We start from the raw sequence: 20,094 nt of genomic DNA on the forward strand, positions 1-20,094 counted from the left end.
AAGTTGGCCGGGTAAAGTGCACTCCAAACATTGAGACTCCGAGGCGAGAGTCAGTCAAAGTAAAAACAGGCAAAGAGATGCGAATACGAAAAAGTTCAAAAACAGCAGAAGGGTGGAAAAATGTGGGAGGGTGGCGGTAGAACGGGGGAAAATTCGGGGGAAAAACAGGGAAACTTGGGGCTGTGGCTGGCGTTGACAACCAGCTGAGGAAAAGCGAGAAGCTTCGACCACAACACTATAAATGTGGGTAGTTTCCAAAGGCGGCACAAAAGAAACCGCAACATCAGCAACAAGATAGAACAAACGGGGCCTTGTGGGAAGTGGAAAATCAGGGTGAAAAAGAAAGGCGGCGGGTGGGCGTGGGTGGGGCAACACTTATTTCAAACAATTAACTTGATATTGTAACGGGGCTCGGGATGCTGCTGCTTTTGCTGCTGCTTCTGCTGCCGCCTCTACTGTTTTTCAACCTGCTCAACCTCTCCAAAGGTCGCCGAGTCCAAGTCAAATACAAGCAAAGAGAACTCTTGGCAGCATGTGGCCAGGGAAAATTGGGTGCCCAGGAGGCGGGGTGGCGGTGGGCTGGAAAATGGGGGCCAGTGCGGTCCCAAAGAAAAACATAATAAAATCAAACCAAAGTGAAGATGCCGACGCCGACGCTGACGCCGCCACGGCACACGAAAGTAAAATAAACTAAAAGAAAAACAAGAACTCACGAAAAGCAAAGAGCTGCTCAGGAGTTTTCACGGCGCCCGTTGTTGTCTCTTGGAATTGCTATCAGTGTTACAGCTGGCGGCGGCTTTTCCCCCACTTTTCCTCTCTGCCCCACGCCCCATCCCCGCCCCCATGCCCCCATTTCCCACACAGCAGCCACCCAGCCAGATGCGAGGCCATCAACAGCAGCAGTCGCAGTTTTTGGCTGCGAGGCGTCAACTCTTGTGCTACAACTTGAACACGAAGTTCATCAACTAACTTGAGGGGGCGCTAGGTTAGTGGGTGGCGGTGGGCGTGGCGGGGCGGGGCGGGGCGTGCCACAAATGGCAGCGTCCGAGGCGTTAGTGAGCTTATTGTTGTTGTCTTCTGCAGTGAGCAAAAACACGGACTTCTCTGGGAATCCAGTTCGTTGGGCTTACAACAGTCCGCAAAGATTGATTTTTATAAAGTTAAGTGGAAGGAAGTTCTTTTCCAACTCTTATTTGATCAATTTTCAATTGCGTCCGCTTTCTAATAATAAACTGGATATATTTCTTAAATTTCTTAAAAATTTGAAAAAGGAGACTGAAAAACCTTTGATTTCTTCTTTAAAAACTAAATGCAACTTAAAGCTCTAAGCCGTTGAAGTTGATATCCTTAAATTAAACCTGAACATATGTTTCCATCTGTTGTTTACTGTTTTTCCTACGTTCTCAACTTTTCATTAGATTTAATTAAAGATGAGACTTAACTGTCCCCTGTTTTCCATTCAGGACCTTTTCTTTTTTCCCTGTGTGCTGTGCTGTTGTGACCATTGTTGCTTCTGCGTGTTTGTTTGCCACCGGAATGAATATTGCCCCGGACCAGAGGCTCCACAGCTATTCATTTTTCTCTGTCTTTCTCTGGTGCCCGGAGCTGTTTGGACTGACTTGGCTTTGGAGCTCGAGAGCTTGGGAGTTGGGTAGCTGGGTAACTGGGAAGCTAAGGAGGTGCTCCTGATGAGCGACACAGGCCAGACTCTCCTCGAGGGCTGCCCGGGCATCAGTACACCTGTCCACCTGCAGCTGCCCCACTCCAGAGCTCCACCTGCTGCTGGTGCTGGTGCTGCTGCTGGTGGCGTCGTCAAGAGCAGGACTCTGGTTTTTGTTTTTCTTGTCCCCCTGTTTGTTTGTCTTACAAATTTACTTACGCTTATTTGAGCTGGAAATGAGCTGGGGCTTTGGCTCAAGCTTGAGATGAACCGCGGCGATCCCCAGAGGAAAATATGCTTACAAGTTTTCGCTCTGACGTTTTTATTTTGCGTTGACAAACACACTCGGCGTATGCGCAATAATTTACAAAATTATTGTGCCCGAGCTCAAGCTTGGTCAACTGTCGGTGGTCGGGTTGCGGGCGAAATGCTTTCTGTATGATTAGTTGACAGAGCCGAACGACTGCAATTTTTTAGCCCAGCGATGAAAAATGCCAAAAGGTAGCGAAAGTAGGGTAAATATTTACCCAAATGTCGGGCCACGAGAAATGGAGATGGAAATGGAATGGGAAATGGAAATGGAAAGGGGCACGGAGTGATTTAAAAGGCATGTTGAAAAATCAATTACCTATTTAATCCCAGATGATCGCTATAATTGCATAATTCACCATGATTTACTCCCGGTCGCACGCTCTCCGCGCATTTCAATTGCCAATCAATCGATGGCCCCTGCCATCATTTCATCACTCCATCATTCCATCATTCAAACTCGCACACACAATAAACTATTTAGCCAATTGTTACAGCCACCCAAAAGGACCCCGTGAACCGTAGCAAACCGAACCGAACAGAACAGAACCGGAAATGTTAAATGATAATGCGCGGCACGCATAAAATGCAGTCACTCCCCCGTGCGACGCACACACTCGGTGGCGTATACGTAATTTTTATTGCGTATACGTAATGCATTTTGATGGCGGACAACGCTCGGCCGGCCACAGCGTAACAATTTAAATCGTCGGCGGTCATTTACGTGCACACCATGCAAAATGCATTTATTGCATGTCGTGCCCGGAAAGCGCTGGAGAAAGCGGGGAAAAGAGGGAAAAGTGGGAAAAGTGGGGCTGGGAAAGTGGAGAGGGCTGTGTGTTCGGAATGTGTTGTCTACTTTACGGCGCGTGGCTGTTATTTCCGTTTTCCGCTCTTCCTTTCCACTAATAAAAATCGTTTAAAAAACCGCATGACAGCAGCAGCAGCAGCAGCAGCTACAATAACAGCATTAAATAATAACAATCATGTGTAAATTTGCCCTCTGCGCTGCGGATAGATTTATATGTCTCGACAACTTCAAACTGCAACGTGGCGCAATAAATCTGGCAAAATCTTACGGCTGCCCTCCGCCTTATCATCTTTACTCTCCTTGCGATGCTGCGATGCTGCATTGCTGGCTAAGCTTATTTGTCTCTCCACATCTCCGCTGTCTGCCATTGTCTTCCATTACTAAAATTAAAATCCAGGCAAAACGCGCTGCGATTCTATTACCAAGGTGACTCATACCATGAGCGCGGCGAATGGAAAAACTCGCGACTGTTTCCTTCAGCTGCCTTCTCCATTTTTTTCTGCTTTTTTTTCTTTAGCTTTTTCCTGACGGCTTTTACACTTTTAAACGGCGCTGCGGAGCGTGTTATTTCCGCTGCTCTTAGTCTGTCTGGCAGCAGGACTTCTGTTCCTGCCGCTGATTGTGACTCTCTGGATCCGAGTCTGCCCCAGAGTTCTGCTTTCCAATCTCTCCCCATCCCGCCACATCCTGCCATCTGTTGTTTTTGTCGCTCTTCCCTGTTCTAGTGTGTGTGTGTTTGTGTGTGTGTGTGATTCCCGTCTTGTCTTTTGGCAACGAAAAATACGTTAAATTAAATTATGATTTCAGTTCTCTGGCTCCACCTCCCCGCTCCCTGCTCCCCCTGCCCGCCGCACTCGTCGCGTCCCGCGTCTGCTTTCATATTGTTAAATTCATTTTTGTGGGAATTTTTTATTTATTTTTCCACGTTCGTCCTTGCAAAATATTTGACTGCCTGTGCACGTTCATCAGACGAGGCCCCGAAAAAAAAGCACTCGCCAAAACATTCATAGCTGGTTCTGAATTTCTTGTTCATTGTTTGTTGCCTGCAAGCAACACAAATTTCTAGAAAAAATCTTCGAATCATGTTCAAGTTCAAGAGTTAACAGAAAACTATAAAACAATAATCGGGAATCGAAAATAAAATTATTTTATCTTTAATATTTAGATAGACACAAATAAATGGGATACTCACTCTCTACACAATGTAATGCATATTTCTATTTGTGTATAGAATATTTATTTATTGTCTACGACATTTTGTATTTCTATATATTGTGTGTTGTATTTTACTACAATTTTCGTACGTTTAGATGGGTATTTTATTCGAGTGCAGGGCAGACAGCACAGCGACTCAGTCAGTCACTTAGCCAGTCAGTTAGTCAACAACAGCAGCAGAAGCAGCAGCAGCAGCAGCAGAAGCGGCCATGTACCGGGAAACCAGCGAGGCGTGCGTGCCGCAATCCCAGGACCCCCCTCTCCCCCTCTTCCCCTTACCGCTCCCTGTTTCCCTTCCCGCCACGCCCCGCATGTCCCTTTACCGTTCCCATTTCCATTTTCATTCCGGTTCTCATTCGCCTGCGCCTGCCATCCCGTTTAGTTGTGCGGGCTGCAAATCTTCAACAATTGCCCTGATTTATAATTTCTGCTTAGCAATGCAAAATACTTGAGCCGCGTTGGGCTGGCTCTCTGAAAAGGGGCGGCGGGCGGAGGGCGGCTGTTGGCAGCTGGAAGGGGGCGTGGCATTGTGGGGCTTCGCCGTCGCATGTGTTTGGCTTAGCATACAAATATTTTGCTGTTTGTTTGCCTTGGTGCGCATAAACGGCAAGCTGGGTGGTTTGGGTGGTTTCGTTTCGTTTGGTTTGGTTGGAAAGAAATGTGATGAGCACGTTGACAAGTGAGTTGCCAGCCCCTTTCCTGATCCATCCCTCCCTCCCTTCCCCGCTGCCCCGCTGCCCCCTTTCCGCTCACCTTTTCGCCCCCATCCCCAAACCACTCATATATAATCCAGGCAGCTGCGTTCTGCATCAGACGTCCGCCTGCCTCGTCATAATGTGGCTGGTAGTGCGCTTATGCATAATTTACCCACTCAGCAGTTGGCAGAAAAGCCAGAAAAGGGGCGTACACGGGGAGAAAAACATTAAAAAACAGGATCAAGCTCTTATAATTTCGCCATCAAAATAAACTACGTGTCTTTAGCATAAGCATTTAGAAAAGCATTTTAAATAAGCATTTGTTGCATTAGACCTGATCTACCACGAGCTCTACAGAAATACTGAAAAGTTGAAAATAATTATAATTTTCTCTGTGCATCTGGGCGCTGAGGCGGGTGCAACTGACTGCAGCGAAGGGAGGCGGGGTGACTGACGATATCGCTTTGACTTTGTAAACCGCCAGAACCGCTAAAGAAAAGCGAAAAGAAAGACTTTTCTGGCCGCCAGGGCTCTCCAATTATCTTCTGATTTATGATTTCTCATTAATTTCCCGGCCAAATCTCAGCCACGTACGCTGATAACTGGCTGGGTCATATGTGCGGCGGTCTGCACTTATAAATTTGATGGAAATAGAATAGATGGGCGACTTATTAGAGAGCGTATCCTTTGAAAGAGTGACTAAAGGCAGGGCTCAAAGCCATGTTGTTTGCTGACTGATTGCTTTGGCCTCCGACCTCGGGAAAAGCCCACTCTCGTGAATAGTAACGGAAATGAACGGGAAAGGGGCTGAGCTAAACGCAGAAATGCGTGTGCCATAAATTAAAGTAGTTTTAAGTATTTGTGTGCTGGCCATTGTTGCTCTTCCATTTCGCCGTTTCTGTATCTTTCGGTTTCAGTTTCGGTTTCGGTTAGAGTTTCGGGTTTTTGGGGTTCCTGGGTTTTGTGGCATTCGCGGACCGCCCGCCGCTCAGAAGTTTGAGGTCGAGCCGGCTTCGCCCCAAAAATAGATATACAAATGTGTTTTAATGGTCGCATTTTTCCGTTTCTCGTCCTTTGTTGTATTACGTTGGCTCATCCTGTGGCTCCGTTACTTTGCGTCCTTTGGCTCTGAATCTGTGCGCTTTGTTATGCCGCTTGTCGTTTTTCTGTGCGACCGAATTTATTTGCCACTCTCCTCCTCTTAGCCTGTTCTTCAGTTCTTCTGGGGCCCTGTGCGTGCCTGGCCGCCATTCGCCAAAAGTTTCCTTCTTTCGCTTTTCCTCATTGTCTGGCCTGGTTTTCTGGTTTTTCCTGGCCCGGCTAGGCCTAAGCCCGGGGTGGCAAATGGTTTTGATTTGATTAATGAATGTTCTAATTAAGCAAAACCGTCACCTAGCCCGCCCCGAGTGGCCCGCTTTTGACCTTGGCCAAAAACAATCTATAACGCCGCAAAGCAAGAAGGTTTTGCCCAACTCCCCCCTCCCCCCTCCACCGCCTTGCGGCCATTAAACGGAAATAGAAAGACAAATTATTTGGCTCAAAGTGAGTTTCGAGTTCGCTGTGTGTGACTGCAAGTGATTAGCGTTAAATGGAAGCCAGTATGTATACGGACCGGAATCGGAATTGAGGGAAACTTTATCGAAATTGACTCCGAATGGACACCACACACAATTTCAATTACCTGCAAGTTGTGATTGCGATAATTATGTAATGACCGAGCGCCTAATGATGATTGGTCCTGGAGTTTATGAGCCCGGCAATTACGTAAGAGAGCCAGGACTAGCATGTCCTCGGCTGACCCTCCTTGACTCCGTGCTCCTTGCTCCTTGCTCCAAGCTCCACACTTCTTCTTGCTCCTCTGCTGTGTTATGCAAATTTAAAACTTTAAGCACAAGTTGCGGCTGTCCTGGGTGTCCTGGGTGTCCCATCCACGTCCTTCGAGTGTGCCAAAGTGTGTGTGCTCGCTTGTCTACCATATAAATTTAAACAATGTTGAAAACATGCTGCGTTGGCACTTTTTAACCACGCTCCGCACACACACACACACACACACACACACACATCAGGCGCACTCTCACTCACACATCTGCTTAAGCAGAGGCAAGCATTTATGCTCTGCTCGCCAAGCCAAAAGTGTTGCACACATCGAGGGGCCAGCCGCACCATTTACATACACACACACACATATATAGAAGCTCGGTAGCAGGTTTAGCAGGTTGCGTGTGTGTGTGTGTGCTCGCCTGTGTGTGTATTTAATGTCGAAATTATGGACGACAATTTTAATGACAATTCAACTTAACATTAGAACGACAGAGGCAGCAACATGCGACCAGCATCACGAATGACTTTGTTGGTCGTTAGTCGTTAGTATCGCTGCAGCGGCATTAAAGGATATGCAGGTGGTGCTCGAACAGGACGTGCCCTGGGCAAAAGTGGTTAAAATGTTAGAAATAATTTCAGATAAAAAATTTAAGTTATTCAAATATCAGTATTAGGTAATATGATAAGCATGATATAAAACTTAAAGCTTAAATTAAATCATAAAACTATACAAATTGGTTTAGACAAGGTATTCTTTTACAAGGGTATTTTTATAAATATTTGTATAAATGGCGAATATTACCAAGCAGGGTACATTCAAATGCAAACTTGAATATGTTGAAAACCAATCAAGCCATAAATAGCACCAATTAATGGGTAAGCCCGGCATCGGCAACTACAATGGCCGGGGCTTCTCTATGGCATCGGCATCAACGGCAGCAAAACAGTTTCCGTATCCGCCAGCCGCCATTGTGCCAGGATGCCAATGCCAAACACACACACGCACACTCACACACACACGGGCACAGTCGCAGAGAGAGGAGAGGAGAACACGAAGGGATTGAGACGGAGTCGCACACATGTGTCCTGGTCCTGGCATTGCCTTTGCTCCTGCTGTCGACGACAATGCGTGTGAGTTAAATGTATGCGCATAAATTAATAATTAATTACACAGAATTACATTTCGGGCTTGTTGTATAATATTCATTATTGTTATGCATAAATAAGGTGACTTGCCAGGACTCTCGTGCTCTGGCTCTTGCCATCCTTTTTGCCACCCACTCGCCGCCAATTTGTGAGCGATGCGCCATTTTAGTTCTGTTGCCTCGTCGCATTATGGAGCTCATTAAAATGCCAACTCAGCTCAGCTCAGTTGGGTTGGGGAACGTAACTCTTCGACATCAATCTACGAAAATGTATTTATGTGCCGACCATATATTTCATTTGATTTACAAGTTAAAGCCGGACAAAAAAGCAGGACTTTGCTCGGAATTTGCATTCCCTTTGAAGGGCCGTCCTCACTCTCAGATTCTCGGACTCTCAATCCTCGTCCCTGGGGCATATTCAAATGCTGATTTCTCTATGAACCAGGCCCATTATCCCTTGTCAGTGACAGCAGGAACGTGTTTATTGGCTACGTTCGCAGGACATTTGCCGCATAAATATCAACGAAATTAAGGACCTAACGGAGGATGGGACTTCCTTCTGTCAGGGCAATAAATCAACAAGGAAGACGAACGAACTATCGCTTTTTGTCCTGCCGCATCGACTGGCCAAGCAAATTCGAAGGAAATTGACCAAAAAGTATTAGTAACGGAAATTGCACAAATTTTGTTTGGGCTCAACGCACCGGGATCAGGACCACATGTGTGTGTGTGTGTGTACGTGGTCGAGGGAGTGGATGTGTGTGTGTGTGTACGTGGTCGAGGGTGTTGGTGTGGGTGAGTCCTGTCTGTGACTGTGTGTGATTATGGTCATTTTAATTGAAAGCCAGACAAAAACAGAAAGCCGAGAACCCAAAATTCGTCATTGATGGAGCATATTGAATTATACATAACTTCAAGCGTGCACTGCAAGAACATCGATTTTTGGGATCAATTTAATATAATAATTTGATGAGAAAATAGGGCTGCACAAGCTGTGGGATATTTTGATTGTGATTGGACATAGCGTTGTGCACTTAAGAAATTAGAAAGAGTTTGTTTAATGATGATCCTGTAGCTCTTATATCACAGCATAGTTCAGAATGAAATTAACATTTATCACACTAGACTGACGCCAACAGCTTTGGACTTTTTTGTCGTAAACGGGGCCAATAAATAAACTTTCAATTGAAACAAAATACGATCTATCTTCGGATCACCTACCCTTAGTTGCAACATTAAGCCACACTCCCACAATATAAATCCAGAAAGAAATCCTTACTAGCTCCCGGCTCCTCTGTCGAAACATTTAGGAATGTCCTAGACAGAAGCATTAACCTAAACATCGACATAAATTATCCAGAAGAATCGAAGATGCTATAGTGACGTTCATGGACACAATTAACGCGGCTGCGGCACTTGCTACACCAGGAAGCAGAAATTCTCCTACTCAGAGTAGACGCAGTATACTTCCACAAAACGCTTCAGTTCTCATACAGCTCAAACGAAGAGCTAGACGAGAATTTTCCAGAACAGGAGACGCACGCGCCCACAACATTTACAAAAGGTTATCAAATCGTCTTAACAAAGTTCTGGTGAAAAACAAACAAGACCACTTTGACCAAATGCTGGAAAATGCAAGTCCTGATGCATCAACTAACTACTCGCTGTGGAAACTCACGAATAACCTTAAAAGACAAGTTATTCCAAAGGCTCCCATCAGAAATCTGGCTGGTGGTTGGTGCGGCTCCAGTAAGGAGAAGGCCGATATCTTTGCAAGCAGTTTAGAGGATAGATTTAAGCCATTGAATCTTACTCCGGCAGAACACCGAAACAGGGTGCAAACACTCTTGGACCAACCTTTTCAAATGGCCCTCCCCACAAATCCTGTTACTTTGGAAGAGGTAGTAACGCAGATTAAAATGCTCAAACCTAAAAAATCACCTGGTGAGGACCTCCTAGACAACAGGACGCTTAAACTCCTTCCCATCAAAGCTGTACTTTTCGTAGTCCTATTGTTTAATAGCGCCCTAAGGCTGGGACACTTTCCAAACAAATGGAAATCGGCAATCATAACGATGATTCCGAAGCCTGGAAAGCAACCCACTGAAGTAGATGCATATAGGCCCATTAGTCTTCTACCCGCGCTAGGGAAAATGTTGGAAAGAGTAATACTAGAGCGCATCCTCAAACTTCCAAGCGTGAGCCAAGCTATTCCAAAGTGGCAGTTCGGTTTCCGAAAAAGTCATGGCACTCCAGAACAGCTGCACCGAGTGACAAACTTTGCTTTGGAGGCAATGGAGGACAAGATGTATACAACCGCTGTATTCATGGATATACAACAAGCCTTTGATAGAGTATGGCATGATGGTCTTCTAAGTAAACTTAAGACCCTTTTGACGCCACAGCTATTTCTTCTTATCAAAAGCTTTCTATCGAACAGACAGTTCAGTGTGGTTGTCGATGGCGACAAATCGTCTACGCGTTCAATCTCAGCAGGTGTACCCCAAGGCAGTGTTTTAGGCCCGACTCTTTATTCGCTGTATACCTCCGATATGCCGGATTCCTGGTGCTGTACAGAAGTTGAAGACGAAAACGTTCTCATTGCAACCTATGCGGATGACACCGCGGTAATGGTCAGAAGTACAAGCATGAGTGATGCAACCAGGGGCTTACAGGAATACGTGACGGCCTTCGAGAGGTGGGCAACGAAATGGAATATCGGCATTAATTGCAGCAAATGTGCTTGCGTCACATTCACAAAAAGGCCCTTGAACTGCTCAGGAATTTCCATGCTCGGCTCCACACTTCGACACGAGACCTTCTACAAATACCTCGGGGTGATTTTGGACAGAGGACTAACGTTTCAAAGGCATACGACGATGATCAAGAAAGCAGTACTTTCAAAGGCTGCAAAAATGTCGTGGCTCTTTTCGCCAAGAAACAAACTCTCATTGGCAAATAAAGTTCGCCTGTATAAATCCATCCTGACCCCAATTTGGAAGTATGCGTTGCAAGTATACGGAATTACGGCCAGAACTAATCTGAACAAAATAAGAGTTGCTCAAAGTAAGGTCGTTAGATCACTTTGTAACTCCCCCTGGTACATGAGAACCAGAGATATCGAAAGGGAGATATCTTAATATTCCAAAGATAGGCGATGTACTGAGGACCCATGCGGAAAGATACATGCGGCGACTCGGTTCCCACCCCAACACCCTGGCGAGAAGGCTTATCCATCCCCCGCGAAAAAGAAGGCTGAAAAGATTCCACCCACATGATCTCCCATCGAGATTATTATAAATATTTTTTCTTTTTCTTTTTTAAGGAAAACAAATCAATTAAATATTGTTAGAGTAGCTTAATTTGTAAAGTAATGTATATATTGCCTATGCCTATGCTGTAGAAATTTATGTAAAACCTGGTAAAGCTGCCAAAAAGGTAGCAGTAAACTTTTTTAATTCCAATTAATAAAATTTACAAAAAACAAAAAAAAAAAAAAAATGCCGGAGCTCTTTGCCAGCACTCATAAGTATGCAACACTTTTTCCCACGGCGGCGGGCGTTTTGTGGGTCTCCCCTTTTATTTTGTATAAAATTTGCATGGATAATTTGTCACTGTGAATGATGTTGGAGCTCTTTTTTCGAGTGGGTTACAACCAATCCCGATTTCCAGCAATGTCGACTTTTTTTTTCGTCCACCCAAACCCCCGGCGGCCAAAATTCTTGCGGGAAGTGCGGCAAATGTTACAAATTGTTGTCGTTGAAAATCACCCCTTAACCCTTCGCCGCCCAGGCCCGAAATTCAGGCAACGCATCAGGAATTTCAGGGCAAACTTTAATAAACCCGCTTTTGTCGACTAATTTCACAATAAAACCAAATGGCAACGCACAGAAAAAAGGACATCCTAGGGAGGCCCGAAAGAAAACCCCTTTTTAACCTCGCATTTTATGGCACACATGCGCTAACAGGTTTAAAAATTACATTTAATGACAATTGGCAGAGTGCCCCGGTCCCTTGGTTTTGCCCGCTTTTCCCCAATTTTCCCCGATTTTCCCCGCATTTCCATGCTTTTCCCGCTGAACATGTGTCGCCGATTCGAGATATCTCCGCAGTTCCGCGCGCAATTTCCAGGCAAGTTGCTCCCATTAGCCACATAATTTTAAGTGTGTGCGTTGCCCGAATTTCCACCATTTTCCCTTACGCTTTGCGCGGGTTGGGCCAAGCCTGTCGCGTAGAACGAGCTCATTTAATATTAAAAGGATTTATGAGACATTTTCCTTTCATTTTGACAACGAACAACGAGCGATGGCGATGGCGATGGGGATGGCGATGGAAGGGAGCGGAGCAGGGCAGGTGGGGCAAAAGTCTGAATGGCGAATGAAAATTGTGCCCCGTTGATGAAATTTTCGCTTAACAGAATTTGCGACGCTTGGCGAACGGCGGCGGAGCCTACGCACGGTTAAAGGGTTTTCCATTTTCCCAAACCCCTATCCTCTTACCATCCCCCGCAGCTGCCCGCAAGAACAACCCCTCGATTTCATTGCCTTGCAGAGAAAACCCCTCGCCCAATTTCCGTTTGCCATTGTTGTGAGCTCTCGGCAACTTTGCGCTGGTTTAGCTTACGCCCGGGAATTATTTGAGTGCTTTTTGGGAAGCGTTCCGCAAACGCCACCGCCCCCGAAAGTGCCACGCCCCCATGCCAGAGCGTGTGAAAGTGCAGACGCCTCGAAAGAACGAGAATCTTAGTGCGGCTGTGTGTGTGTACATTTTTGACAGATTTGAAAATTATTATGCAAAATGAATAATTTAGTTGAAAGTGTTAAATTGATTTGGCCTTTCCCACTAACATAACAGACATCGGCTTTGGCTTCGGCTTCCCAGCCCGGGAGATGATGGAGATGATGGCCATGTCGGCATCGCTTTCCATCCCCAGGAACCCATTCCCAGGAAGCTCGAGTAAGATGAGCACACTCCGGATAAGTCGGGGCTATCGATAAAGCATCTCTGTCAGAATGAAATATGCATGCGACTTGTCAACCGTCGGCGCATCGATGAAAGGTCGTGATAAAGTGTCGATTTTATTGTATTTTCCTATTTATATGCTACGCCTCATTAAAATACACAGAGCTAGGAGAAAGGCGTAAATCTTTTTATGAAGTAATAAAATAGGTGTTGAATTGATTGATTGCCTCTTGTTCTGCTTGTTTGAGCGTTATTTCGAGCTCATCTTTTGTTTTCATGCAAATCGATTAAATTGAATGATTAAGAACGCAACAAGAGGAACTTAATTTACCAACTGGAAGGCAAATCGAAAAATCAAACAATTACATTTCGGAGAAAAAATAAACTAAGCTTCTAGGTCGCATAAGTCATGCGGATAATCAATTTTCCAATCAAGAGTAATCAAATTATGAAAGCTTTCCAAGAACAAGGAAGTTATAAGTGAAATGAATTAATGATAGTTTATTATATATTTCTTATCGAGCATGCAGCTCCAGATTACAAGTGTTCTATTTACATGCACTCCTTTTTGGGGGACAACAGTTTCGTTGTCACCGTCGCGTCTGTTCCACATTAGACATCCGTCCAGTGGGCGACTTTCTTGTCAACTGCATTGTAACCGCTCCGCCCTCTTGCGCTTCCGTGTGTCCTGCCCCTCGCCATTCCGTCCATTTGGCTGGCACGCCCACCGCTTGATCACGCCCACTCCTGACGTCATTTGTCAAATTTTCGGCATTACCCGGCCAAAAAGACATGGCCATGGCCAAACATTGTGCCAGTTGTCGGCCCCACCCACTCGACCCGAGGCCACCGCCATCCCCGCAGGACATCCGGCGGCTCATCGCAGTCCTTGTGGCTAATATTGACATTCCTAATCTGTGCTCCGCTGCGGCGGCCGTTAAAATGCCGTGTCACTTCGTTAGTATGCGTGTGTGGTGCCATTTGTATCCGAGTAGCCGAGTATCTGAGTATCTGAGTCTCTGCGTATCTGCGTATCCTTGTAGCCCGAATATCCGTGTTTCCCCGTGGCCGCATGTGTATTTGTTTTGAGGTCGCGTTTGGTTCGGTTTTGGGTGTGTTTTGTTTTTGATTCATGCCCCGCTATCAGCACTGGGCGTGTTCCCGAACTGGTTCATTTATATTTGATGATGACATTGCCGACATTGGCCTGGCAATCAAACTCCCGTCTCCAGTTTATTAGTTTAAGTAGCTCCATTCTGCGAGTGATTAGTGCAGCCGAAGTGCGATGTGGTCGACTGCTAAGTAACTGCAACTGTGGCTGCTGCACAGAGAAAAGCACTTTTGAGGACAATAGATGGTTAAACATCTTTCAAATTTGAATTCTTCAGAACTAAGAGAAAAAGGAAGCACTCCTTGAGTAATAGAAGATACAAAGTTTTCGCATAATTATTGGAATATTGTAATGTTTGGTAGTTGATGGCCCATGCAATACCATTATTTTCCTCGTTTAAAGTTGATGCCTTTAAAGTGACTTCCAATCCCTGAAACACTACAAACACTAATTTTCTGTTAGTGCACAAACCACACTCAAAGTGCTGGCCACTGCAGTTTGAATCGCTTTTTAACAACGCTGCAATTTCTGTGCCCATTCTGAGGCTGGTGATGATGAGCAGCATGGGCGGTGCATCGAGGGGGGTGATTCTGGCCTAATGGGATGGTGCCGGCTTCAGCGTTGTCTCGGACGTCATGTTGTTACAGTTACTTTCTTGCAGCACACTCTCAACTTGATTTCTGGTCTTTTTTGCCCTTGCAAATTGTTAGAGGGAACGCCCGCGGAGTGCAGCGCCACCCCATTCCGACCACAAGTCCCACTGCTAACTCAACCTGGCTAAAGTGCAGCACAGACACAAAAAAAGGAAGAAAAACGAAAAGGGAAAAACAGGAGGAGCAGGAGGAGGAGGAGGAGGAGATGGAGGGGGGAAAACTAAAAGCGACAGGAAGAAGGAGACCGAAAACAGAAGCCAGGAGCTGAGCAAGAAGACAGGACTCTGGGCCAAAGCGATTTGCCTTGCCAAAAGCTGCACGACCAACTTTGTAGTAACATCTAAACCTCCCCTCGCACCCTCCACCCCTCCCCCTCCCCCTCTTGCTCTAGCTCCTATGTATCTATGTGCGCGAGTGAGTGCGACAGCACAAGTGTTTTAATTTTACGACATTGTATGAATTTTACTGCTGGCACTGCAGAAACATCAGCACCGCTGTTACATATCGTTAGCTTCCTTAACGGACATATCCCACATCGCCTGCACCCCCCTTCTATAAAGGGGGTTGGGGTTGGGCTTGGATGGATGTGGGGATGGGGGTGCTTTCATCCCCGTTGTCTGTGCCGTGCTCATAAATTGCAGCTTGCAAGCGTCAGTGCAATCAGCGTCATCAGCTTCATCCGGTTTATTCGAGGGTCCCTCGAACCGTGGGCCCCGCACCTCCTGCTCCTCCTGTTCCTCCTGCTGTATCTGCTCCTCCTGCTGGTCCTGTCGAGCACAACGCCCCCTTGGATTTTCCCAGCCAACCGTGACAGCCTCTGAACTTAGCCGAGGTCTCTGGGGTTTACTTAGCTTGTGGGTAATTTTTTAAAAATTATACAAATTAAAATTGGTGGGGCCCTGCGATGGGCCCACTGTGCCTTAACTGCCGTCACTTAACGTTAACAGTTTACGCTTGCCTGCTGGCTAAAAAGGCTGGCGTTGCACTACACACATACGCACACGCGCACACACACGCGTACACCATGACAGCCAGCAGCTGGCACACACATGCACGAATGCACTGCGGGCAAATGTGGGATGGGGATAACTTTCGCGTTTAAGGATCGTGAGTCTTCTGAATTTTTGAAATAGGCAAGCCAAGTTACTCATAACTAAATAATATAGCAAAAGAAGGTACATCTACTAAGAAAAAGAATAAAGAATATATCCTTTATAAAACCCTAAGATAGAGCTACAAAATATTTCTGAAAAAATAAAAGGAATGTATTCCTGACTTAAGAAGAGTATCCTTGAGCGTGAAAGTCATTTCTGCGAGTGCAGCTACATATGCAAGCCCGAGGCTGCTCGTCCTTGTCTCGCCATCATTTTCGGAGCTGGGTGCTCGACGGCTGCTGCTTCTGCAGCGCTAACTGCGTAAAGTTGGCACTTGAAACTGTCAGCTTAAAAATGCCAGCTGCACACACACACAGACGCACTCGCTATGAGGCGCACTCACACAATTGCAGGCGAGAGAAAGAGAATAAGGGCCATGCATGTAGTACATAAAATGCACAAAATGGCCGAACGACTCATGGCGAAAGTTGGTGGCCATAAGTTACAGGAAGTTGGGAGGAAGACGGGCGAGGTCGAAGGTCGAAGCCTCAAGTTCCCGAGCTCCCGGCCATCGGAGGGGTCATAACTTTGCGAGAAAGCCGCGTAAAGTCCCGAATAAAATGCATATTTAAATACCGCCCAACTTAACCTTTCCGCTCATTACTCGCCAGCCATATATATTCGTATGTATATTAACCCGTTCCGTTTTTCGCTCTTTTCGGATCCTTTGCAGATGGTGACGAGAACGAAGAAAATCTTTGTGGGCGGCCTCTCGGCGCCCACCACACTGGAGGATGTCAAAAGTTACTTCGAACAGTTTGGTCCGGTAAGTGAAGAGAACTGCTTTCCTCTGAATGTATATCCCCCTATTGCAATATATTGGTATATCCCTAACTATATGAAGGGGGGAGCCCGTCACATGCCAAAATGCTAAGCGAAATGAAGCAAAATAATAATCATAAAAAATCAGAATGACAGGCAGTGGAGCAAATCATGCAATCTATTCGCACTGCGCGTGTTTCCTCAACCAAATACAATGTACGGGTAGATTTGTATATATATTTTCCCTTTTTTTTTATTTTCTTGCCGTAAGCAGTGACACCTTCACTGGCTGCCACTTGCTATGTTTTGTTTGATCAATAAAAACGCCAAAAAACAGAAAAAAAAAGAAATACGAAGCCAGTGAATGAACGAGAAAAACCTCTAAAAAATTCGAACCAAATTCAATCTTGACAAGTACTGCAAAGCTCAGGGCTCCACTCCGCCCCCCAAAAAAAGAACTCCACTTAAACACACACACACACACACGTATGCATATCGAGTGTGCATGTGTGTGTGTTTGCGGCTGAGTGCCGTTCGAGTGCTCTTTAAGTTCTCCATTCAGCCATGTTGGGCAAAAGGCCGAAACGGGGGGCTTTGCCAGACTTGTTATAGCGCAAAAAACAAATTTTTAGCACGAGCACCAAAATCCCGTGTTGTTGATTACGATACTAAACGAAAATCGATTTGCTAGACGCTTTTCTGCCTTCCCGCCGCCGATTTTAATGAGCGACTCTCTCGATCCCGTCGAAGCGCAAAAAAAGCCCCAAACACGGATTTTCATTAACGATGTGCCATCGGATGGTGGGGATTTTTTCAAGAGGATAACACATGTCGAGTAGAGTTTTAGCATTAAATGGATGCAGCTAGGTGGATATGAAATGTGCTAGGGGAGCTAAGACATATCAAGTCGTGTGAGGGGCTTTAAATACTATTCAAAAGCCATTTTCTAACGTCATTTCTACCTTAAAAAACATATTAGTTTATAACAGAAGATTGAAGCGAACAGTTCAGAAATTCAATGCCCAACCCATGTTTAAACCCAATAACCCACACTTCAATTCAATATCCCACAGTGGGAAAAAAAGGGATGGCAGCCTCCCTTAAACATTATCGAATTTCCCAGTCACCCAGTGACAAATTTGAATGATGAAAAACAAAACAAAAAAACGAAGAAAACAAGTAGCTGTATCGGGTAACAGCTAAAAATGCCATTATTTGTTTTCCCCAGCAAATTACGCAGCCTGCTCTCGAGGGGATTTTCGATTTTCTCGATTTCCTCGATTTCCCGCAACCCATCCAAAAGCCAACCCTCCACCCCCAACTGAAACTCAACTCCGCAGGTAAAGCTTCCGATAATTGACATAAATTGGCGCAACTTTTTGTCAGCTCCTCGCCGCAAGACGTCAACTGCCATTTGCAATGCTCCATTGCCCCGCCCCCTTTATAAATATATATATCTGTATATATGTATATATATAGCTGTAGCACTTGATAATGCGAATATAATGACGAGTGAGAGGAAAGCAGCAGAGGTGACGGCCATCAATCAAATCAGCGCTGGGTAACGAAATGCTTTTAAGTAATTTTCATCGTGCCCGGCGAAGCTGTCAAAATCCATAACGATCAAATAGTGAAGATACTATGGGGCACGCAAATCTATATATATACGCGTACATACATATAGGAAATACATATTTTATGTTTTATGGGAAAAGGTGAAACAAAAGGCGGCGGGCGATTTAACCAAGCGCGAGTTCTTAATGGAAAACTTTTCAATTAATCCGCATTGCAAAGGAAATTATAATAATAACTTGGCTGCAAGTGTATAAGCCCGGCCATAAGCTGTGCGGAGAAACTTTCGACAGGCAAACAAAACAGAAGACCCAAGACCAGTTTTCCGTCCTCTTCCTTCTGGCCAAGTTATTGATTACAACTAATCCCCTTTGGCTTTTGCCTGCCGCCTCATTGGGCAGCTGGGAAAACCGAGGGAACCGAGGAAAATCGAAAGGGAAAGGAGCGGCGGTGTGCAGATAGATTTTCGCCAGGTCCATAAACAAAATAGCCAAACGGCAAGCGGCAACCGGCGGCTTAGTTTACCCACCCCGCGGCCTTTCCCGCAGTTTTCCCTGTTCCTGTTTTCGGCGGCAGGTGACCAGCGAGCCGTTAATGACTTTAGCGGCCATTTTTCTTCCGCTTTGGATGAGATGAGCGCGGAGAGATTGCTCCTGGCAAGATTGATTAGCCGGCCCGGTCGGGGCGCTCCATTCAATATGATTAATAGTTGCATGCGTATGCGCCATAGCACCCACAACAACAGCACCCGATTCTATTCTATATAGAATATATATATATATACATATATGTGTGTGTATAGCGGAGATAGAAATTTATGACGCAGCTCTGCCAGCCAATTTCGTGTTGCCAGGGAAACCTTTTTTCTATCATTTTGTGGCGAATGGCATTTCCAGTTAACTGTATCTCTTCGAGTACTGTATTCAAATGTTTTCATAGTTGTCTGGCTGCATTTGCATTTGCATTTTCATTTTCATTTGGCGTTGCAAGGCTGTCACTGTCGGATGCCCTTAAAAAATCATTGTTAATTATTCTCTCATTTCGCAGAATAAGTTTTGATTTCCTGTTCGAAATCTACGCTGTTTATTTTGTCGCCCACGCTTGAATATATTTTTATCTGCAACACCTTTTGTAAGCCCAATATATGTACAATGTTTTTTCCGTAGGCCGTCTAGGGCCCTGAAAGCCCCACAAAAAATCCCCTTTTAAATGCAAATCAGAAAACTATTTTCCAAATGCGAAAACAAATCAAAAGAACTTAGAACTGAGGGAAAAAACGAATAGGATAAGCAAAACACAACGGGCGAATTTCAAATTTTTCCAGCGCAGGTTTCCCTGCAAATGTTCTATTTAACAAGCACACACACACAAACACACACACACACATGCAAAGGGAGGTGGAAAAGTGGAAAAGTGCCACCCAGCTGACCTCAGATGCTGCAACCTTTGGCCACTGATTTTATTGCAACTGATGCAGCTGCTGCTGCTGCTGCAAGTTGGGCGATAACGAAAATTCCACATTCGGAGGGTTGGGAGGGTTGGGGGGTCGGAAAAAGGGGGTGGGAGTCAAAACAGAAACGTAAAGCTCGTTGGCTAAAAAATTGCAAATAAACTACACATTTTGTAAAGTCCCTTCGCATGGAAATTGCCCAGCCAACTATCAGGATCTGGCAGCCAAGTCCGGTCTCCTTTGGACTGGCTCTTAAAGGTGTTTACGGTGTTTGCATTTGCAGATTTCCCTCGCCCCTCACCCCACCACACCGCACCGCACCGCAAAAGGTTAGTAAATTTAAGCGCTTTTCATAAGCATTTTATGAGGGCCAGGACCCCGAACTCCGAACCCCCACTCCCCGGAAGGCAAATGGCCAAAAGTGCACCATCTTCTGGGCCAAATGGGAAACACTGTTGGTGCCAGGCCACTCAAATGTCGGATAAACCTCTGTCTCCCACCCCCTGCGGTCGCCCACCCACTTCGGTATTAATTATGACAAATCATGCAAAGCAAAGCCAAAACGAAAACAGCAGCGCAGAAAAAAACCCCAGCTAATTTCATTAAAAAACAATTTTTTATGATTTAATTATGGGAAGGCAAGCGACCGAGAGCCAAAACACACTGACGCGAAAAATAACAAATGGTCACTCGAGATTTAGTGGAAAAACAATATTGTTCCGACGCTTGTTGAATAACTTTCGAAATGATAAAGGTGTTTGGTAAAGTGCACCA

General features: G+C 45.5%; 1 protein-coding gene across 11 annotated transcripts in view; it reads left to right on the forward strand.

Moving 5' to 3' along the window:
* The window catches only part of LOC122618539 (RNA-binding protein Musashi homolog Rbp6), a 178,461-nt gene that overhangs the window by 99,563 nt on the left and 58,804 nt on the right, over positions 1-20,094 (forward strand). For all 11 annotated transcript variants that reach the window (XM_043795047.1, XM_043795048.1, XM_043795050.1 and 8 more), the window contains one exon: positions 16,210-16,302. In XM_043795047.1, the coding sequence (XP_043650982.1) occupies positions 16,210-16,302 (93 nt within the window). The remainder of the gene's footprint in view (positions 1-16,209; positions 16,303-20,094) is intronic.

This window comes from Drosophila teissieri, chromosome 3L (assembly GCF_016746235.2).
Source record: "Drosophila teissieri strain GT53w chromosome 3L, Prin_Dtei_1.1, whole genome shotgun sequence".
Taxonomy (NCBI): Eukaryota; Metazoa; Arthropoda; class Insecta; order Diptera; family Drosophilidae; genus Drosophila; species Drosophila teissieri.